Below are 24,416 nucleotides of genomic sequence, written 5' to 3'. Positions count from 1 at the left end.
ATTGTCCCATTCCTAAGGTGCAGCTTTTTCCTTCAATTCTCTCTTACCTTGGAAGTCTTATGAGGGATCCTGTAAACAGCTCATAACAGAAAGAAGAAAACAAAACCCAACATTAATTTTAAAATAATAAACTAATAATGGAATTTGACAGATGGATCTCTTAAAAAGCCTTTAGACTGAGACAGCAGCATAGATCTAGTTACATGTCCCCATGCATTTTTGGCATCCAGCTGTACTCCATAAAATTAGGCAGTTTGTGCTCTTCTCCCACTTCTCTCTCCCGCTCTTCATTTCCTGTAGTGGATAGCAGAAGAGATCTTGCCAAGCTCGAATTAAAACATGGAATAAGAGTAATCAAGGCTATAACCTCTTTTCCTCTTCTCTCTAGTGAAAGTCAGTGCCAAATTTCTCTTTCAACATGTATTTCAATATAGTTTTCAATTCAATGAAGCTTTGGGCCTTTCACTCCCTTACATTAACATAAATATTTTGGCACAAAAGGCCTAGCCTAAAGGCTCAGTGGTTCAACACTTCATCCCCAAAACCCCTGTAAATAATACAGAGCCAATCTGCAGATCATAACTGTCAGAGCACTAAAAAGGGACTTAAGAGAGAGAGCACTCTCAGAATAAATATCCAGTATGTCATGTGTTTCCTCCAGCATGGCATTGCCTCTGTGCTAGGATTCACTAACCCGATGGTTATTTACATCACGCCATATACTGAATGATGGACCAGAAATAGGTTAAAAAAAAAAAATCTAAAAAGAAATGTGTCTCTAGAGTAGGGCATCTAAAAACTTAATTAGCTTTTGTAACTAAACAGTTAAAAAGTCTGAGATACCTCTCCAATACCAACAACATTTGAAGTATTACTTCAATGCTCCTCTGCATTTTTACTTTATTATCATCTTTGGATATTAATATCTCTTTTGGTCATGTAGGTTCCCCATTCCCTTACAAATACTTCCACCCTTTCTTTGGATACCACAAGAGCAGGAAAAAACTGTCAGTGACTACATGTAAAATTTCATAACTTTAGCTGTGAGAAACCAGCATGAAAACCCTCACTCTGACAACGGCTAGCCAACATTGCCTGTGCTTACTGCAGCCCCTCACACTGATACCTTACTCTGTCTTAGGAATCTTCTCATTTTTCCTCTGCTGTGTCTCCCTGATAAAGCCCACCTCTTCAGGGGAATGGTACCAATATTTCTTACACTTTGGCCATGGAAAGTTGGGCAGGACTGTCTGTACAGGTAGCCAAAAGGTGGAACTAGCAGTCACCACTTGAGCTGCATCTCTTCTTTGCCTCCCAAAAAGACAATGATTTAACAGGACTCTTGAGAAGTCATGGATATAAAGCATATCATGCAGCTGCTATCCGGACATAGCCTTTATTTCCTATCACACTATTATTTTTAAATATTCATAAAGCACAATTTTTTCTACAAACTCTGAAACAAATTCTACTTCCTCAAAGATATGTAAGTTTTTGATTAGGGTGGATGAAGTAAAGAAGGAGTCATAGGATCAACTACTCCCTGCAGTGACATTCCTTCATTCTTACAACAAAACCTGTAATTTTGCAACAATTGCATCATGCCTGAAGGGACAAAAATATCAAAGCATTTTGTCTGTGCCTGTTTTATGATCCTGGACCACCTCAGTAGGAAGTCAGCAATTCCCAAAAGGAGCTGAATGAATATGAAACCTCTATTCGACCTCTTTCTAAAGAGTAAATTCATACCCCTATCCTGCAGAACAAAGTCTGCAATGTATCTTCCTGAAACTGTATCTCACACTTCAGGTCTCAGTTCAGGGCTCTCTTGCCAATACCAAAAAAGAAAAAAAAAAAAAAGCACACTCCAAACAGCATGGGTTTGGGGACAAAAGCACTGTGACCTCTTACTTAGCTCTGTTTATTTATTTTTGTCAAGAACTTTAAAACACAGCTTAGATATTATAAATACACACATATGCTCCCCTCTCCCATGTTATAGCCAACTGCTGATTGTACTAAACTAGATATGACCATTACCATGGACACAAGCAAAAGTAAACAGTAACCCGATGTCAGTTAACTCTAACGGAAGTGTGGCTGTTATTCTACATGCATCTTTGTCAGGTCAGGAAACTCAGTGAATGCTGTTTGACTAGTAGTGGTACTGAGAGAACAAAATTACATTAGTCTTCTTAGGAAAAAAACTAATTTCAGCTGCCGAAGTGGCAGCAGTGAGAGTCTCCTGACAGATTATTCTGTCCTTCAGCTATACGTACCCTTGGGATGTGGCAAAAAATCTGCAACAAAAAGCAACCTGGGGAGAGTCTGACAGAACAACGTAGGAGTGGTATAATGCGCAGTTCAAACGGGAGCCCTTGGAACCATGTGTGGCTTTGAATCATGCTCCAAACAACATGCCAGCAATTTAGTTGCTGATCAGAGCATTAATTAAAAGCTGCTGAAAACAGACAGAAATACTGACTCTTCAATTTCCTGCTGCTTGAACTATAATGTCTGCTCTGACCAAGAACCCTGGTGAAAGAGAAATCTGACTCCACAAAAGGAACTGAGAATAGTTCAATTTGTTCCACTTGCAGAAATCTTACAAGCTATCCACCACAGGTACTTTTTTACCTTTGTTCTTTAGTTTGCACATGTTTCAAGATAGCATTAACTTTTCTCTCCAGTGATTTTCTTCCATTTTTAAAGGTTTTTTTGGCTTTTTTTACAAAACAGAGTCAGACACATGCTAAGTGTTAGTCTTTTTTGCACCTTTGCTGGAAGGCTGAATCAACTAAATTGCACCTGGAAACTGAATTTTCTCAGCACTCAGTTAGAATGGAGGTAAGGTGTTCTCTTACTGAGTGAACTCTCCTCCCAATTACTCAACATATGTTTGGCCAGAGTTTGGATTTAAAAATAAAATTGTAAAGAATATGACTAAACAGACTTTTATTCATAAAATCCCAATTTCCATACTTCAGGTTCAGTGTTATCAGTTTTCCAGACCCAAAAGGTAACCTTCTGCCAGAACAATTCCATTAAGAACTAGGGTTTCTAATCAAAAGCAAAAGTAGAAGAACCTACTACTTCAGTCACTCAAAAATAAAACCAAAATATTGATATTATTTTTATGTACAACATGGAACTTGTACAAGGTCTGGAAACATCTTGATAAACCAAGCACTGATAAGCATTTACAAGTTCCTTATCACACATGCACTGCAACACCTCATAAAATACAGCTTGCCTTCAGGTTTGTGGGTAGAAGTCCATGTGAAATGGAGAATTAACCAAGCAAGCAGTGTAGAAGAAAGATGCAGATTCAATCATACAATGCTACTCTTCCTGTTGTTAGAAATCACAATTTCCAGGAACATCTGTGTCTATAAAGGAAGAACTGGATGAACCAGGCGCCTCTGAAGAAGAATAAAACCTAGCATGATGAATAGAAAACTCTCTAGATGGAGGTCATGCAACTCTTCTGTAAGATAGCTATCTGCTCTAGAAATACATAAAGGGATTTTTAGATGTCTTGGAAAAATCATAGTGGACATCACTACCCCCACCCTCTCATTAAGCATTACTTTAATTTCGCATATGACACAGAAAGCACACCAAACAAAATACTACAGAAGGAAACACACTGGCAACAAAGATGCTTTTCTTCATGGAAAATTTGAAATGTGGAAAGAATATGTCTGGGCACAATACACTATATGCTATCTCTGTAACACCACCTATTGTTTGCCACTGTCACAGCTGAACAGACTAGAGGGCATAAGAAACAAAAAAGTCACAGTAAAAAAAAAAAAAAGGCAACCATGGAAACTCTGTTCAGTACTAAAATCGCCTTTTGAAGCACCTGAATTTGAGGCATGTTTTCAGTATGTATTTAGTGCCCCTGAAAACACAGTAAATGCAGACTTGTGGTTTTCCTTAGAAATAGAGAAAACATATGAAGCTCTATTTTTAGCAAGGATTCACAAAGAGAATTATGAGAGCAGAACTGAGAGGTACCACATATTAATTTCCTAGTGAGACACCTCTATTCTGATTGCATACCACAAGTTTTACTTACAAAGACAGCAGAAACTTCTAAGTTAAAACTATTTTCCTGAAAATAGAAAAGACAAAACACCATGCACCAGCCATAGAAAGAAAATCAGAAGTTCTCAAGAAAATTCAAAAAGAGTAAGTTTTTCAATTTAATACATGGGAAAAAATCTCATTTAATAACACCCAGCAACCTACCATAGCAGTTATATGGACACACGTATTCACAGCCAACACTTTACTGAAGTAAACAACATAAACCAGTTCATAGATTATAATAGTATATTCCAAAGGTTAGCTATCAAAAAGTAGTAGAAACTTTGTTATAGAAGCTTCCCACAAACAAACTAAATGCAATTAAAATTTCCTATAAATTTTCCCACAACAAATAAACCTGAAACTTTGACCCTCTTCCATGCTGTCCAGGGATTAAGCAGCTTTTAATCAAGAATTGTTAAATACTGAGACCTCCCACTAATGTTCCATTATAAACAGAATGACAAAGCAAGGACATATGCACAGAAAACCACAGACTATGATAGATGAAGAAAAAGACAAATTATATATGTCAGCCTATTTGCTATTCTTAGAGAAATACAACATTTGGTATACAGTTGCTCATCTTAACAGGATGTCTCAGGATTTCTGATAGTTACAACTTGATAACTAATGTCAGAAGCTGTATAAAGAGAATGATCATGACAGACAGCAAGATCAGAGGAAAAAGGATAGCCATCATATTTCCGATTATGAGTTTGCTTAGCCTAGTGTGTGGCTACTTCATAAATATATATCACAGAAATTTCTTGACCTGCAACACTAAAAAGAATAAAGGAATAAAGGAATAAAGGGCCTATGTTTAATCAAAGAGAGGCAAATCTCTCTGATGGAGAAGGGCATTATAAAGGGCTGCAGTAAAAAAAAAAAGTTATTTCTGTTTTTTACATATATATATCTATATCTATTTATATATATATACATATATGTATATGGTTTGTTTATACTGAATCTAAAATCAGGACATCTTAAAATGCTGAACTATAGTTTTTGTAATTTGTTACCCCTACTCTTGATACAGTGAATATACACTAATGTTATCATAGAAAAATACTTGGTACCCTCTGGCCAGCTTTGTATATTTGCCTTTGAGAAAATATCAAATATAGCACAAAATTTCTTGTTTCACCATGAAGAAAAATTTTTCAAGAAATGCTGTCTTTTAAACAACGGGCTTTAAAATTGCTCATTCTCATAGGCCTCCCATTGTCACAGGATATCAATGTAAGTTTTACTACTGACATTCAAGGCAATAGAATTGAAGTGTAAATATTTGAGAGAGAAAAATAATATAATTTTCTTAGAAAGGCTGGTTTGAAATATTACTGTCCATTGAAGGGCTGGGCTAATGCCAGGTGCTTCTGACATCAGCCATAACGCAGGGCAGAAATTCAGTAACACACACAAATAGGTATTTGCTTTTAGTGTAGTTTTGAAAACCCAGGTGTACAGGAAAACCTCAAAAAACCCCAAACCCACAATCATAAAACACCCAAAACTCCACACATGCACATTTGTACCCTTCCTGCTGAAGCCAAGAAACTAATGGGTGGCAGGGACAACTTGACTGCTGTATTGGGCCCTTGCCTGAATGAAGGCCACTCTGCACCAATATGATGGGAGAAGAGCACAGGCTTCCTGCCCTACCTGTATCCATTCTCTGAACAAACAGTTTCATCCTCTGACCAAAGGTTTCTGCAAATAACCCACCTTTCCGGCACTAAAAATCATTGTTTGCACATCTCAACCTGTGTCTAAAGATCAGTGCTCCTGGGATATCAGGAAATCCATACTGATGTACTTAACTCCTCAAAGAGAGACTTAGAATATGAAATATTTAGAATACAGTAAAACTTTTCTTTTGCACTAAAGGAACCTAAGAAATACTATCAGAAAAGAAGGGGAGCCTAGTGTTAGAAATAAAAACCTAACAGGCAGGGGAATTTGTATAAATAGTCATAGCTCAGTTGAAGTTAATGAGCCTATGACAATTTACACTCACAATGGATATGGCCCGTGACTTCTGTTACCAAATGCTTATTGGGTGTAACAACAAGCCCCAAAAGAAAGATTCCCTTTACATTTAGCACACAACATGGACAAACATTTTGAGCTTGTTATCTGAAAAGTAGTACATCAAAGAATCCGTTAAAGAATTTACTGAAATTTCCAATTACTGAACAGAACAATTGCATTGCATTTGATTTAGATATTTATCTACTAGTTAGTAAAAAATACAGTGCGAACTGAAACTCCATATTCAGTGCCTAAAATCGGTAAAAAATAACTGTTGATTTTTATTCTACTGTTTCTATTAGATGATGTATTTGTTCATATTAATCATAGGACCTGAGAGAGCATTTTAAGACAGCTTATAGATAAAGGAACTAATTGAAATGTCATCAGTAAAAACACAGCTAGAAATGAAACTATTGTTTGAGACAAACTAAAGAGAAGACAATTGTCAAAGACCAACTTGTAAACTTTAAAAACAACCTAATGTGTAGGCTACTGAAAATATTGCCAAAATGGATTATGAAATCAGTATTTTTAAATATGAAACTCAGGCTCCAAAGTCTGTCTCTAAAACATAGTCTAAATAATATTTTAAACATATTTTCTAATTTTACTGTGGAAGGAGGAGTCTTTTGCTGCTAAATATTTAAAAATCATTTAAAGACAAGAAAGGGAGAGAACAATAGGGTTTAATCATAGGCCTTCACTGACTCATGACCCAAATTGGTCTCCTCAGTAGGCATTGCCTTAAGTGGGTGTCAGTGCTCTTAGCTGAGCTGGGTCCTTGATAAAAGATACTACGATCAATTATTTAAGTGGATTAAACCAAAGGAAAATGCTGTTACCTTCCTTTCTTTCACACACTCATCTGTTATTTTTCCTATAACATGAAAAACAGCCCTCACAGGCAAACAAATACAAGAGAAAGAAACACATGAAACGGTGGCAGGTTGCTCATTAGATAACTCTGCATGCTGCTATGGTTTCTTGGTATCATATCTGCAGGTATTTATTACTGCTTTACACCTTTAGAAGAGTTTTCAGTGTACCAAAAAATGTAGTTCTCAAGTACAGCACATACAGAAGTATACACATAGGTGGCAGGGTTGCTTTTACTACAATAACCTGGGTAAAACAGTCGAGGAAGCAAAACTAAACAAGGACATCAATGTTCTGAATTTCTGTAAGAAATAGAGGATTGTCCCTAGCTGTATAACCAGCCACAATCCTCTTGATTAACACATGTAACTTCAAACAGATGATCTAATATTCTGCCAACAACATTCTACCTTCTGCCTACAAACTCTCTCTTTCAGTTAACTCAAAGGACATTTTTGTAAATTCTCCCTCTGCTTTCATAGGTGTTAGCATGTTGGGCTGAAATCTTGAAATCACATGAGTCAGCTGGCAGTCCAGAGAAGGCTGCAGATCTGTTTTGCTGAATGTCAGGTACTTTTAACAGAAACATTTCTGTTACAACCATGGTTAGTAAAAATTTGAAAAGAAAAACCTTCAGAAAACTAATTTCAACACATGAGAACACAAACCTGGCCATGCAGCATTCCACCTTCTCACTCACCAAAGAAGCCATTATGAGCCTTCTTCCCCACCCCTTTTTTTCAAGGCATGTTATCCCCCTCAATGTGTTATGACTGTCTAATAAATTGTCTTTCTCTGACATCTCCAAGGAAAGTGAGCAGGGCCAACAGACCCTCTCTGAAGATCCTCTAACAAGCAGCTCCCTCTTCCCTCTGCTGACAGAGGAAAGCAAAATTCTTAGCTGTTTTCCGTCCTCCTCCTGCTATGCCACCCTGAGTGAGTGAGTACACATAGGTAAGCTCCAAAAAGCTCTTAGAAAAGTCCGCCAGCTGAAAATCTCTGAACTGCTGCTGTATCAGACAGCAAAAAAAAGCCCAGCAGGGCCATCCTGGGCAGCTCAGAGGGGGCTCCAGCAGTGGGGTTGCTCATGCCTTGGGGCCAGTATAGGGGACCAGGCAGCTCCACCTGGGTGGCTGGGCTTCAGCAAAGGAGGGATGTGACTAAGAGATCACGTCAGCTACCAGGGAAGATGGGACAGCAATGCAGGAGAAGGAGAAAAGAAGTTTGATGGCTGTGTTGCTGAGAGAGTGGGGGAAGGGATATCTGACCAAGGGGAACTGGCCTGGGAGTTGGGGTCCCTTCTCATGCTGTGAATGGGTGAGAGAAGGGCAGCCCACCTCCCACCAGGCTACTCTGACCTTGTCTGGTGTGATCCTCACCCCACTCTCTAAATGCCACCAGAGATAAGATCAATATGGTAATTTTTTTCTTTTACAAAGTCCTTTACATTTTTAGGTGGACCTTAATGCATTGTGATTTACCTACAGAAGCAGATCTTATGCACAAACAGGAATTTTTTACTATAGTTCAGTTGGTTTAAATCTACTGATAGACCTATATATATAAGCCAGGAAGACAGGCAGGAAGTAGAAAGTCTTGAAAGAAAAGACTGCAAGCATGGCTGAAAATTGCAAGTTATAAAAATCCAAACAGGAGGGAAGGTTAAAAGAAGGACAAAGGAATCATTTAAAACCTAAAAATTAAATCCTGTGGAAATGTCTGAAAGCTTTTCATTTCGGTTGGCTTTTTTTCTCTTTTTTTTTTAATTATGGGGAATATAAGCTTTCTACAAAGTACTTTCTGCCATTTTATAAGAGGTTAAAAAGTTAGAACATTTTTGTAAAAAGTTAAAACGTCAAAATTCAATATTAAATGTTTTAAGTGTCCATGCCATTAAAAATGTGATCATTTCTGGAAGAATATGAGCACATGAAAAAGTGAAAATAACTGTACTGTCATAATTTTTTTCTTCTTTCTTCTGTTTTTTTAAAAACAGAACAAAGATGGATTTTCTCAGTTACCATCTGATACAGATGGTATCAGTTACATCAGTTACATCTGATAGCAGAGAGCTTTGTAAAACAGCTAGAAATGATCACAGCATCAACTATAAATTTGCTATATAATTATATGTAGAAGTGTGCATCTTCAAAGTCTTTTGCAGAACACTTTCATTCAAACTACAGAAACATCAAGTATTTAAGAACATATAATACTGAAGTGTCAGTTTTCCAGTCTTAAGGAAAAATTAGCATATTCTATCTGCTTGAAAAAGTTGACATCTTTTAAATTATGTTTTTAAAAACATCTAAGTGACAATATGATATATTTGTTAGTTTCTCTGCTACTTTTTATGGATGCAATAAGAGATAATTCTAGGCAATGCTGCAGAAAGTTAGAGTTTGTGAATACTTCCCAACATTACAAACAATTATCATACCTTCCCTTCGATATGGGATTAAATTTTGAGATTAAATTTTCCACAGTCAAAAGATAATTTTTGCCTTTTTAATTTTGGTAACTTTTAGGAAAATTGTTAGATGTTTTACAAAATAAGGACATGGATTTTTTTTTAATATTTTATTTCTCTTTAGAAAAAAAATAAATTAAAGCCCCAAACACAACCACTACTAGTAGAAGGAGCAGCCACTTGGTTGTGATGCTGTCACATTGTCTTGCTACTGAGCAGACACGAGACATGGAACAGACTTTGTCTCTTCCCATGAAACACTGCCTGAATTTGTCCAGCCTTTATGTAATTTCCACCTAAATGCACTCATAAGCCCAGTCTACGAGTGCACCTGCTATTCTCCAAACACTGTGCCTAGAGCAGGCTTTGCACCCTTTGTGTGTGACACAGGAAAACTGCTTGGCACCCACGGGTATCCCCTAAGGTAAACTGAGGCGCTGCTGTGAGGAGTTTGCCTTGGGCCCTGGAGGACAGGGACAGTGGAAGCAGGATGAAGAGTCAGGGCAGGGATGCATACCATGGCTACCACCAGGGGAGCACGTCTCCCTCAAATCGAGAGCAAAACCTAACGGTTTTTGTGTCTCGCCATTTCTGTCAATGGATGACTAAGGGTGTGTCTCCACCTCTGGGCTGGTCTGTACTGCAGACAGCAGTCTATTATTAGTGTTATCCACTTGTCATCTGTTCCAGCAGCCGAGGTCTGGCTAGCATGGCTAAGGAATCCAGAACTCATCAAATAATTTTTGTGTGTCGTCATAATTTCACATAATAGGTTTGTTGTTTTTTTCCAAATTAGGAAAATTAGCTTTTTCTCCACAGGAAATTCTATGACAGTTTCAAGCAAGGCCTGTAGAATTCTCAAAAATTAAAAATAAACAGACACACGTCTGCTTCAGCCACTAGAAGAAGGTGAAAATGAACAAACTTCGGGTCTGTAGCTTGCCTTTTCTGGAGCTGGGGTAGGAGTGCCCTGAATCACCCAAAATTGCTGGGATGCTGGAGTGCTTGTCCAGCCTTGACATAATGCCAAAGGTAACTTCCCCCATACTTTTTTTCCTTTGGACTTGAAATTTTACTTACTGAATGTTTATCAGACTGTATTTTAAAGACCCCTTTCATCTTTTTCTTTTTTTTTTTCTGTATACAAACAATTAATCCTGACTGTCATATTTTTCCATTAAAATATTTCTGCATTTAAATCTTTCTGCATAATAATAGTGGATGCTGGCTGCATTGTTCCACAGGCAAAATACCTCATATTCTGAAGTCAGAGTTAATTTATTTTCAGATGCCACACCCATGATGCTATGCAAACATCATTAGCTTGATACTCTGTGAGTAGCAATTGTGCCAAAACCACAGCTCTGTAAATTAATGTAATTGGGTTTAACATTAATAAACTGTTCCCAAACCAAAATATGTGGCATACTCAATTAGGAGAACAAATGCTTCCCCAGGTTTCCTGTTTCAGCATTTAGTTCTTAATGCTTAAAAAGTGAGATCCTGTATATACTGATACACCTGTCAGTCTGAGCCATAGAGTATATAAAGCTACAATGATCACTCGCAGCACATTCTTGATGGAGTATCTGAATCCTGAAACTACTGATGTTGCGTTAGGTTATCACTTTTCTCTCTATTCCCCAACCCTGTAAAAAAATATGTAGCTAAACTTCATTACACACTGAGGTTGTCTATAATTACCAAGTGCAGTGTAAAAATGCTACTTTGCAGCTATCTACAAATGAGTAGAAATCTACAGCACCTCCAACCTGAAAAGTGACTACAGCTTCAGCTCTGTAACAAGGCACATCTACAAGCACACCTTAGCTACTAAGGCGTGCTTGTAGAGGTGCCATGTTACAAATTCCTGCATAATTTAACAGATATTTGAGCTGAGAGTATGCCTTTATGTAATGTAGCATTTTATGGTTGGACTCAATGAACTTAAGGGTCTTTTCCTACTTAAATGACTCTATGGCTGGGAAAGCCATAGAAAAAGGGATGCAGCAGGATCCCCAGGCCTGCAAAAGGGATCTGGGGGTGCTGGTAGGCAGCAGCTCAGGGTGAGCCAGCAGTGTGTGTCCGGGCAGCCAGGAGGGCAAACCCCATCCTGGGGTGCAGCAGACACAGCATCACCAGCTGGGATTGGGATCATCCTGCTGGATTCAGCCCTGGTGCGCCTCACCCCGAGTCCCGTGTGCAGTGCTGGGCCCCACACTCTGAGAAGGGTGGGAAGAAGGTCCTGGGATGGTCTGGAGGAGGACAACAGAGATGGTGGATGGGCTGGAAGGTATGTACCTGAAGAGTGGCTAAGGATTTTGGATTTGGCTGCTTTTGGAGAGAAGGAGGCTGGCGGGTGACCTCACTGCTCCCTATGGCTTCCCGAGAAGGGGAGGAGGGAGCTGCATCAGAGGAGGTTCTGAATGGACAACAGGAAACATTACCTTACCAAGAGGGTGGTCATACTTAAACAGGCTCTCTAAAGAGGTGGTGAATGCCCTGTGCCTGTTAGTGCCTTAAAAGGAGGCATTTGAACAATGGTCTTAATAATGGGCTTTAACTTTTGTCAATAGGGTGATCAGGAAGCTGGAACTAATGATCATTGTAGGTACCAGCCAACTGGAGCTACTGTATTTTATTGTGCTGTATTGCTCTGTATTACACTTTATTGTATTGTATTTTATTATATTATTTTCTATTCTGTGTGTTTACTCCTCTACTAGTTAAGATTAAGCTTTCTGAGGAGTATGAGAAACTGATGATGACACATGCTTCTTGCAGCCCTACTTTTAGAGTAGTAATACCTCAAATACTTCAGACTTTAGACTTAACAAAACAATACCAATTTAAAAGAACAGATTTTTCTTAATGAATTTTCTTTCGCCTTCTCCAAAAACAATTCCCTCCATCACTGTTAATGTTATTTAATTTTGAGTAGAATTGTTCAAATATTATTGGTTCGTACCATCTGTTTGACTTTTTCTCAAGTACACTAGATTAGCTGCATCTAGGTTTTTTGGCTCTTTCAAACTGAAATAGAGAACATAATAATACAAAAGTAGGGAAAAATCTAACCATAAAGCCATAAAAATTGAAAGGATGATTTATGGTATGGTGTTCCAGCATTATCTCATTTTGTTAAATTACCTACTTTTCATTAGAATAGTGTTCCTTTATCTTTGTGCCTAACTAGAACATTCACCCTTTCCTTATATGCACTTAAAGGCTATTCAGCATCCTAAGGAACTCTAATTAAACTCAATGTGGCATCAAATGCCTACAGGAAGTCTCAGGGACATATAACTGTCCTTTTGTAAGACATACAATAAATACTTTGAAAGCCATTTAAGCTACTGAACAAATGAGAGTAGGAGAGGGATAGAGGGAAAGAAGTAAAATCTAAACACACTAAAGATTGCTGGTTATATCAGGGATGTCCAACAGCTGCAGTAGCTACTTGCCAAAACCCCAAGGGCCATTACTACTTTGAATATCAATTTACATATATCCTTTAAGGGAATAACAAGTGTTTAACTTTGCTTGCAACTTCTTTGGTAGTTTAATATAAACTGTTTTTCTGAGCTGATAAAACCTAAGCACCTGCTGCTGATCTGGAATTTGCTGGAAGAGGGCGTGTTGGGGTCACACATTTACAAAGAGCTGTAAACTGGCTCTTTGCCATGTATTTCACAGCTTATGAGCCACACCTTACAGCTCGCCTGATATGACAGCCTGGGCTTTTTTGGCTACCAAAAACCTAGCCACTATTCTGCAGAGTAGGAAGCAGGTTCTCCAAATAAACAGAATTCTCACCCACAGAAAACATCAGCTCCCTTAAATATTTATATAAAGCTAAAGGCCTAAATTTTTGAAAAAGAACCCTCAGGAAAGGAAGTGTTTGTGTTGTTTGGTGTAGTGCATGCTTGTAGCCCACATATAATGAATTACATTCCGTACAATGCCTGAGCCAACCCATTTAAAAGTATTTAAAAGTATCTTGACAGTACTGCTAATAACAAGTGGGCAAGCACTTCTGACATTTAACCCTAAGTTAGCTTAACTGTAAGAAATATAACTAAATACTACGTCTTCCTAAGGTATTTAGAAACCTTGCCCAAATACAAGTCAAGTCCTGTAGGGTTGCTATTTTGTCTTTGACACCAGTCTCTCTCAGTAAAGCAGTGCATCTGCATTACAGTTTAATTCACACAAGGGCACTTGATTTATACAATAGCAAAAAAGAGGGTAAAACTTTCAAGGCAGAGTTTTTAATTTATTTAAAGATTTATTTTTAATCACCTGTGCATATGCTTAGCTTCCTTTGTCTTTGGGGAGTTCTGAGCAACATGGGTTAGTGAGCATAACAGATTGAAGCAAACTATTATAATTTGTTCTGCCTATATATTCCCTGCAAACATCTTTTTTCCGTTCTTCTCTCCCTCTCACAGAAAGGAAGAAAACCTACCACTTGTAATAGTTTCCCCAGACAAAAAGAGGCAGAAACACAGACACTTGTGTCTACTCCAAGATGGTATTTATATTAGTTTAAATACATATCTGGCTTTTAAAATTCATCAACTTTGTAAGCACACTGAATTTCTACTTCTATCCACTAAATAATATAAAATGCATTAGATTGTTCATAATTTATTTACTTGTGATTAGAAAGCATTTAAGTGGAAGATTCAAGCTGATGTAGCAATGTCGTGTGGGAAGAAGCTGTGATTTGGTGCGGTGCAAAACAACCCAAAACAGTATTTCCACTGCTCTTTAACTCTGCCTTGAATTACACAAGTTCTGGGGTTTAAAAAGAGTGGGGCGGGGGGGAAGTAATTTTTGAAATGCATGAGTAACATTAGATTAAAAAATCGGGTTTTATTACAAGATAGACTGTCAGCTTCCTCTGAGCACACCCTACATCTCCGGGCAGAATAGAGTATAAATTTTAGTTACATGTTAATTTGTGATGTCATAAACATCTGAGCCTTTCTAGGCTGTATCCAACATAATTAGAGGAAAAATGGAAAAATTGCACTCTAAAATAGATAAAAGAGAAAAAATTTAGTGTAACCTTGGTTTTAGTTCTGTCCTTCCTCCAAATTTCCTGTCTTGGCCTGAAGGACTGTCAAAGGACATTTAAAATGATGAAGTCAAAAGTAGATCTGAGATTGTGGATCAAAATCCCCTGAAAGGAGCCCCAAACCCACAGGAGGGTGAAATACAGCCTCCCCCTCAGCCTTGAAAGAAAAAAAGGAAACTGACACACAGGGGCTAGGAGGGAATTGCAGCATGTTTCAGCCAGATCCCCAAATTGGATTGTCAGGGAGTCAGGAAATCTGCCAAGACAAACACATGCTGTTTAATGTAGACCAGCCCAAGAAAATCTGTGCCTCAGTTCCTCACTCATAAAACAGGATAACATTCCAAACTTTATGGGGAGAAGAACGTACCCAAAACATTTTGAAATAATCTGATCCCATAGCAGAAGAAGGCAAAAAATTCCCAAGATCCGCCATCTCCATTTGATGTACAAAACATGGAGAGACAAAGGTTAAACAACTTGCTGCAATCACACACAGAGACAGGAGTACAGTCAGAAATTAAATCCAGACCTCTGAAATTACAGTCCTGTGTTTTAATCACAAAATTCTTTTTTTTCCTTGATTAAAACAGGAAATGAAAACACAAGTATGAGCTTATTCTGTAACTTCAACATATTACCACAAGCATCTTAAAAAAACATACATAGTTCAAATATGGTTGTCTCAGCCACATGAATATCTTGATGAAACAAAAGGCATGCATGTCATTCTGGAGGAAGCACATCATCAAACACCTGGTCCTTATGGGCCTGAATAAACACTGTAACTTCTGAGTTGAAACAACCTTGTATTGTTTTAAAAAAACATCTGTTTATGTGAATTTTAAGATAATCTTGTATAATTTCCAAGATTAACAATGTTATCTGTGGCTAAACTATGTTGAGACCAAAGAAATTTGCCACACCACCTAAGGAAAGGAAGAAGATATAACTGGTGCTGCTATTTGACTGTAAGGGAAGCGTATTTTCTTAGTATGATGTTAGATACCTTTGGCTTGCCAAAGAGCTTTGGGATTCATGAAGATTCATCACATGATAAAAATGAGTTTGTTTCCATCATAAAGATATACGAGTGCCCCTCACATCATGCAGAAATTTCCTTTTGAGGTCACAGAAGAGGTGTGCTTTGGGATATGTAGACCATGGAGAATAAATTGCTCACAAACCCAACCTCCTCACTGGAGTTTTAACAGAGCCACCTTACTGGTTTTATACATTCTGTTTTCCACTCTTTGAAAGAACTGTTTTTTTCCTAACTACAGTTGCATCATCGATTTTCTTCATTGGCCCAAATCTTAAAAAAAATTACTGCTGTCCCAAACCATTTGAAAATCAGACATAAGAACAGGCAAATTTATTCTGAATAATTAATATGTCAAAAATTCCTCCACAAAGTAATGATTGTTTCTATTTGGTGGCAGTGTTTCTTCTCACCTACTTTTCCTAAGCATTCAATATACAGGCAGCAAAAGTTGCAGGCCCATAACAGATCTTAGTCATAGTTCAATAAAACAGGGACTTCTCAAAGTCTTTTAAAAACCCAGTTCTTCTGCACAGGGCTCAGCTCCTGGCATCCTAAGCAGATTTCAGAAAGGTCACACAGGGAAAAGTGCAGCAGTGACAACAGAGCTGTTTCCCCATACACTTGGCTGAGCTTAGGGGAATTTCTGCCTGCATTCTGTGTGCCTTCCTCACTTCACAGAGGCTTCATCAAATTTTCCAGAAGCCCGTAAGAGCCAACAAAAGGAATATTTGAATATTAGATATCTTCCATCCCAAGCTCCCTTCAAGGTGGCACTACTATAGTTTAACTGTTTCAAAACCAGAATTTGCCCAATGGGTAAAATTTAATCTAATCATTCAATTCAAAACAAAAATATATTAGACTAGAGAACATGCAGTCTTTTAGAATAATGTTATCTTCAAAGACCAACACTTCTAGAAGGAAAGACAACTGTTTCTGCCCTTCTGCTCTTAGACTCCAAGATATTAATGCCCATTGCTTTGTTTTAAATAATGGTAAAAAAACCATTCTCTGGTATTTGTTAAACATTTATTTTATATCCACACACCTGTATCTTTCTGAACAGATAGGATGTCTTTCTTTTGAGAGGCAAAACTAAAAATACTAATGATGCAAAAAGTAAAAGCATAATGCAGTGAGAGAAAGGATTGCTAAAGGATTGTACTCTAGTAAAACAACCCTTTAGTAGCACAGCCCTCTGGACAGCAAAGGCTAATCAGAAACTATTTTTTTGACCATGTTTCAAATTTATTTTCTTTGTAAATTAATCTGGATTATCTGTTACTATTTTCGGTAATTTTAATACTTTTGATAAACAAGATAGATTGTAATTCTCAATTTCTCCAGAAAATTCCCTGGAAATTTTTAGACATGTGGATCTTGACAGAAAATAAAGATGTCTCCAAATAACCCACAGCAATTTAAGACTATGTATTTGATGGAAAGATTTTACATTTAGATTTTTATGAAAACGCCTCAACTTCATTACCTGAAGGTCAAGATGCTTTTTTGCACTGGCAAGTCTGACGGCATTACACACATTTTCTCTCTGGCAATCTCTAATTGCCAATTAATTCTAGGAATCCACAGCATGAACTGCATAAAAATACCTTGCTAGATGGTATCTACATAGATAATGTTTCTTATCCCTTAATATTCAATAGGTATAATCTTAAACCAAGTTACAATGGTTTTATGTTTCAAGTTTCCACTGAAGCATGTCTTTTTTGAAGCACTAATACCAGCAGCAATGGCTCTCGTGTGGCTCAGTGTGAGGCTGCACTGTGCAGACAGTGAATGGAAAGAGTCCTTTGTTCCATGAGACCTCCTTCCAAGCAGTTAGGTACTCCTTTGCCTTTTTCCACCCTTCCTCTTTTCTGGCTTACAAACTGACCCACATGATTTTATGCAAAATATTCGATTTTTAAAAAATCAGGGTCAGTTTCTGAAAACAAAATAATTCTACCACCAAAACATGGCATTTTATTTGAAGGACTGTTTTTTTAAAAAATTGAAACAGAAGTAAGCATGCAATGAGGCAAAGATCCCTAATCCCTGAAAGCTCCTGGGCCTCATATGATAAGACCCTCATGACTTACTAGACCTTTGACCTGACCTCGTTTTTCTAAAGTATCAGGTTTCTGTCCAATCTAGTGGATATTAAAAAGAAAATAATCTACCAGCAGCGTACTCTTCAGTTCGTCTTTTAATGGCAGGTCCAGAACAATGATGGCACACTACTGCTTGCAATACCAATGGTACAAGACCATTGTGAAGTGTCAAAAGCCAAATGAAAGGATTTTTAATTTTTTTTTCCTAGTTATTTCTTTATTTTAACTTAGTGTTCAAAACTAGCAAAGACTGCATAGCAAAGCATTAAAAACCTAGGAAAATAGGATAAGGAAACCTAGGAAAACCCAGGATAAAGGACGTCTTGGGAGCCATAATTTACTTCTACTTGAGGAAATCATGAAGTAATTTTTTTTTTCACTGTATCAGTCAAAATGTTCTATTTATGTTGGTATTTGTGAAATATTAACAAGTTCATTCTCAGTACAGGAAAAGCACTTGGAAAATACTAGGGAAGCCAAAAGAAATAAAATTAATTACTTTTTCTATAACATAAGTGAATCAATGCAAAACTTGTTTCCCAGGCTTATCGGTATGACATAGGCCAGAAAGGAAAGGCAAGAAGGAAAAACTGATGGTGACTGATAGGGAGAAAGATGAGTTATTCAATGATTTCACTGGCAGTCACCATTTCCATTAAAGTCCATGATCTTCCATGTGGGTATGGGGGAGTGAAGTCTCTCCCATTAAGTGAAGAGCAGGTTTGGGATCACTTGATGTAGCTGAGTAGTTCCAAGTCTACAGGACCAGATGAACTATGTTCCAGAATCCTGAGGGAACTGGCTGATGTTGTAGCCAAAACAATCTCATCATATTTGAAAAGTCAAGGCAGTCAGGCGAACTCCCTGGTGACTGAAAAAAAGGAAACATCACTTCCATTTTTAAAAAGAGGAGAAAGGAAGATGTGAGCAACCACAGACTGGTGAGCCTCACCTGTCTGCCTGGAAAAATCATTAAGCAGATCCTCCTAGAAGTTATCCCACAGCATATAAAAGACAACAAGCTGACCCAAGGCAGCCAGCACTGCTGGTATATAACATATTATGTTATATAATAACATAAATAAAATATTTTGACTGATACAGTGAAAAAATTATTACTTAATGACTTTCTCAAGTGGAAATAAATTAGGGTTCCCAAGACAGCCTTTAATAAGGGCAAATTGCACCTACCTCAAAAAGTTCCACAAGATCAAGTGCCAAATGCTGCACCAGGGTTGGGGAAATCCCAGACATGAACACAGACTGGGAGATCAAGTCACTGAGAGCAACCCTTTGAAGGGGTTTCTTGTGGATGAAAAGCTGGAAGTAACCCAAGAATGTGAGCTCTCAGCCCAGAAGGACACTTGTACCCTGGGCTGCATGCAAAGCAGCGTGTCCAGCAGGGTGAGGGAGGGGGTTCTACCACTCTGTGTGGCCCTCATGGGAGCCCATCTGGAATCCTAGGTCCAGCTCTGTTGTCCTTAGCACAAAAAAGATGTGGACCTCTTAGAGTTGGTCCAGAGGATGCCATGAAGATGATCGGAGGGCTGGAGCACCTCTCTGCGAAGACAGGCTGAGAGAACTGGGGTTATTAAGCCTGGAGAAAGAGAAGGCTTTGGAGTGATCTCACTGCACCCTTAAAAGGTTCTCATATAAAGGAAGCAGGGGGATTTTTATACTGGGAGATAGTGCAGGACTAGGGGCAATGGCTTTAAACTGGAAAAGGGCAGGTTTAGATTACATGTTAAAAAGAAATTCTTTACTCAGAGGGTGGTGAAGAGCTGGAACAGGTTGCTCTGAGAAGCTGTGGATACTTCAATCCTGGAAGTGTTCAAGGCCAGGCTGGATGGGACTTGGAACAACCTGATAAAGTGGAAGGTGTCCCTGCCCATGGCAGAAGGGCTGGAACTGGGTGGCTTTAAGGTTCCTTCCAATCCAGACCATTCTATGATTCTCTTTTCATCCTTACAACTGAATCAGCAGGTAAACCCAAGCATCTTGCTGAAATCACCAAACCACCACTCAAGTCAAAAATCACACTAACAAACAGCTACTTAACTACAGGATTTTAGTCTTGCTTTACCTGGCTCTTCCAGTTATAATCATATAACATGGGTAAATTTGCAACCACAGCAAGCTAAGCATTTTACCATTCATTTTTAACCACTCTTCTAGCCCATACTTGCCCTGTAAACAATTACTGTTCCAACATGACTTTGTGGTAATTTGTTTGTTCAAAACATGAAATAAGCAAGCAGAAGTTGCTCAAGAATAGTCAATTAAATCAAAACCCATTGTAGCCTCTGTCTAAAAAAGTTGCATCCATTCTGAGAGTTTTTGGCCAAATTAGATACTTTTAGCAAGAACACTGTGGTTGCAGGCAGTGTTTACTGAGTTTATGAACTAAATTCTGACAGAACAAAAGTAGTCAGAGCACGTTAAGTAATTTTCCAAAGAGTACTTACTGAAGATTGTGATTTGGGCTGTTTGTTGGACCTGCAAACATAAAACAAACAAGTATTGCTGACAAGTTTAGCTCAAGGACAACATAATAAAAAAAGTCAATAGCAATCTAAAGGAAATTGTCTCTTTAAGGAAGGTTTATCTCAAGATCCAAACAAAACCCTCTGCATTCCTGAACATAATTATATATTGTTATTTTCAAAGCCACAAATAAAAATCACATGAATCTACTGTCTGTTCCAGTAGCAACCTGAATGGACTTAGTTTTTTTCATAAAATATTTTCCACCATAAAGACACAGGTAGTTAGACAAGGTGTTATTTTAACACATCGTTTACCTTTTAATAAGCCCCAACTGTGCCTTACTATCAGAATTTAGGATGTGGCAAGGGGATGATCAACTTTTGCAACAGCAGGAGCAAGGGTCAATACTCAGCACTTCAATACTCAATATCTACAAACTGAACTGTGGAATCCATTATTTACATTACAAAATAAGAAAAAAATTTAGAAAAATGCATCTAGAATTTTTTCTCCCATTGCTCCACAGGGAAGCTAAATAAAAGACTAGCTTCCAGATTGGACTATTAAGTCTCCAAAATGTCATATAAGCACTTGTTCAAAGGTGTGGTATACCTTTACATGTCAAAAGACAGAATTTGAGGCCACGCTCCACATAGCAGTACAGAACTGATATTCACAAGGATAGGGCCAGAACTATGAACATCACACAGAAAACCCCTTGTCATTCTTCTCATCAGTTTTTGTTTTTTTCACAGACTGAGTTCAGCAGTAGAGTGAAAACTCCAGGCAATGAAATGTTACCTTTTTGTACTTTTTACCAGCACTTCTTTAATTTTTTTTCTTCTGTGTATTTACAGACCTCTACATCTGTATTTACTTTCTTTTATTACCACTAAAGAGGTATCAAGTTCAACTGAGAAGTTCTGTGCTGGGAGAGAGGCCCCAGGCACTGACTTTATTTTCTTTTGTGTTGAGAATTTTTCCTAAAAGGTTAAATTCATTTCTCATTATGCTATGGTTAAAACTAATACCTAGTCTATAAAGCAGTCTGAGCAGTCATAAAAGCCAGGAACTCACCAAGCCTGACAAACAAAACTCCTGTTGCAGTTATTGTCTTCATCCCATTTGAAGCCACGCACTGGTAGTATCCTGTGTCTGTAGTATCTAGATCCTGGATTCTTAGACGTGAACCATAATCTGTTTTTCTGATGATGATCCGTCTTGGCTCCTGAACCACGGGAGCATCATTTTTTAGCCATCTGACATTCGGGGATGGATTTCCTGCTACCTTGCAGTGGAGGATTGCTGTTTGCCCCTGGACTACAGTGATATTGTTTACTGGTTCCAAGAAGGTCAGGAAATAACCTAAGAAGATAAAAGGTCATAAAAGATCAAACTTTACTTGGGTTGAGGTAAAAGCCTGCTCAAAGGTTCTTTTCTAAGAGAAAGCCCTGGAAACAATTTCAGTTTTCTTTCAAGATTAAAAAAAATGCAATTCACTGTCCTAAGAACACCACAGCATCACACTCCAATTTATGTTTCCTTGCTGACTTCATGCTTGTGTGCAGGTAGGTATGCAGATTCAAAGGTCAATCATTAATTGATACTATTACACTCCTAATGTCTATTTGAAGCAGCAGTGACTTTTTCTACATCTGACATGCTAAAATACTAACATCCTAACATACATATAGTGCTGTTCTGTTCCAACAGCAAAAAAAACCTTGCTCCATGAAAGAATAATCCCAGTTGTTACCATATTGGAATATCATGGTGATTTTACCACATAATCTTCTTACATGATCACAGATTTGTCTCAAAAAGAACTACAATTGGAAAAATTACTTTTAGATATTAATTTGACTTTTTAGTTACTCAACAAAATCTTAAAAATTAGGTTGATTTGGACAGGCTTATACTATAATAAATTTTCAAGATTATATGTCTTACATTCAATTTAAAGAAATAATGTCTCAATTGCAGAAGTAAACTGTGATAGAGAGGGGACACATAAGCTGATTATAGACTGCCATTTTTACATCAAGTCAAAATATATGGCCAAGGAAACATCTGTATGGATAGTGTGTAATAACCTTTTGTAGTTATTTTGTAAGTGAAAACTACAAGTCCTAATTAGTGGTTTGTTAAAAGCAAAGGGCTTGTCAAGGCTGTATTTGTGATCTCTAGGGATGACAAAAAAGAATGAATTGATGAAGAACACTGTCAAAACCTGACAATCAAATCTTTTGTAGGTTATTATTTATAAATTTAATTTGATGTTAGGAGTCCTGCAACTGATACACATCACATACTGAAAGCTTGGCAATATGTAATTCCACTGAAACAATAATGTTGTTATATTACCTTACAGAACAGGTAAGAAAAGTGTCTAGCTGTCATGCTCATGTGTTTGTTCCAGTGAATTTAGACCTTCTAGACATAAAGCATCAGGAATTCAAATTACATCATATTTTTATGGCAGCTGGATACAAATATCAAATAATTTTGATGGATGCTCACATGTAGACCTTTCCTATCACTCAGATAATTTTTGTCTGTTTAATTAAGTAATAGCATATTATTGTACATAAATCCAACACTAGTAAAGAAATGGTCTACACTGACAGTCCAATTTCTGAAATACCTTAAGAAAATTGATGTTCTGCTTTGATTTATATTTGACAGGGCCGTGAAAATCAGCTCCTCTATAATAGATAAGTGTAACATTGGAGAAGGGAGCAGTAGAAATATCAGAATATAATACATGTACAAGCCAGATATTGCTGGAAAACAGGGTTTTCCTGTGTGTTATATTGTTCTCTACCACTGGCCTTTCAAAAGAAGTCCTGTTATAATTAATAATATGAACATACAATGTAGGCAAGTGCAAATTTAGTTTTTCATTAAATAGAAAATTATTAGAATAAGTCTAAACTGAAAATTAAATAAATCCAAGTATATAAAGTCTCCACACAATATTGAAAATTTACAGTAAAATTGTTTTATTCTTTTTTGTCATGAAATAGTAAATTATTGTTTATTTAATTTTATATTAGTTGTCCCTGTTTTTAATTTAAAATCATTAGCAGACTTCAAAACATTTGACAGAATACAAACAATATTTGTTTTCAAATAACTTATATAAAAGGGAGAAAATTACATTAATGCTTTCAGCAATGTCACACCACAACAATGTAATTTATTATGGTTTTAGCTACATTTCATAGCTGAAAAAATAGAAATACTATGTTGACATTCTGGCAGGGAAAACAAAACCAGTAAATTTACTTCCTGATATCGTCAACTGAAGCCATTGATTAAAACTTCTCTTTAAGCCAACATTTTACATACATAAGCATTTCTAGCAACATGAAAGAAAGCATGATCAGTCCTACCACATGTTAGAAAAGGATTTTCTATGGCTACTTCACTCATACTTTGTTATTTCACCATTTTTTCATAGTCTGTATGTAGTTTATTCTCATGAGCACCATTGAGATCCTGGGCAGCATCCATAGGGGTGTTACCTAGCAGAGACAGAGATACCACAATCCCAACCTACTCTGTGCCTATTGGGCCACACTTGCAGTATTATGTCCAGTTCAGATCCCCAGAATTCAAAAATAACACAGAAAGACAGGAGAGGGTTCAAAGGAGGGCTATCACTATCATCAAAGGCTAGACAACATGTCCTATGAGGAAAGATTACAAGTAGTTATGTCTCTTCTCCCTGGAGAAGAGAACAGCTAGGGGAGCATCACCACAGTTTTTCAGTACCTAAAAGGCACCTACAAAAAGAACAGAGACAATCATCACAAGGAGCTATATGGAGAAGACAGAGGGCAGCAAGTGAAAGTAGCCAGGAAATGTTTCATTTCAATAGAATAGAGACATTTTTTGCAGTGAGAACAATCATTCCCCGTAAAATGAAGTATCTAGAGATGGGGTAGGGTCGTCATCGCTGGAGGTTTTCAAGATATGATTGGACAGACTACTAGATTGTCTTGTCTAAGCCTTCTTTCCCCAGAATTGTTGGATTGGATGATCTTTTGAGGTGCCCCCCAGGCTAGAATGTTCTGTAGTTCTGTGAGCCTCTGGTTCAACAATCTGGTTCAACATTTGGACAGGCCGAATGTGCTCATACAAGGGAGGCAAAATAGTTTAAAGACCTTTTTTGCAAAGAAGCTGGGCCCCTTCGAGCATGGAGCC

The 24,416-nt window shown here is 37.6% G+C and overlaps 1 protein-coding gene across 1 annotated transcript in view; it reads right to left on the bottom strand.

The window, feature by feature from the left end:
• ROR2 (receptor tyrosine kinase like orphan receptor 2) overlaps nucleotides 1-24,416 on the bottom strand; it is a 143,487-nt gene that overhangs the window by 12,823 nt on the left and 106,248 nt on the right. Inside the window, exons 3-4 of the mRNA XM_071424735.1 lie at nucleotides 21,285-21,572; nucleotides 20,186-20,216 (exon numbers count right to left, since the gene is read on the bottom strand). Of these exons, the coding sequence (XP_071280836.1) occupies nucleotides 20,186-20,216; nucleotides 21,285-21,572 (319 nt within the window). The remainder of the gene's footprint in view (nucleotides 1-20,185; nucleotides 20,217-21,284; nucleotides 21,573-24,416) is intronic.

Source organism: Agelaius tricolor, unplaced genomic scaffold (assembly GCF_023055355.1).
Source record: "Agelaius tricolor isolate 1412-34295 unplaced genomic scaffold, bAgeTri1.0.p SCAF_4, whole genome shotgun sequence".
NCBI lineage: Eukaryota > Metazoa > Chordata > Aves > Passeriformes > Icteridae > Agelaius > Agelaius tricolor.
Note: the sequence above shows the minus strand (reverse complement) of the source record. Positions and strands in the feature narration are given on the sequence as shown.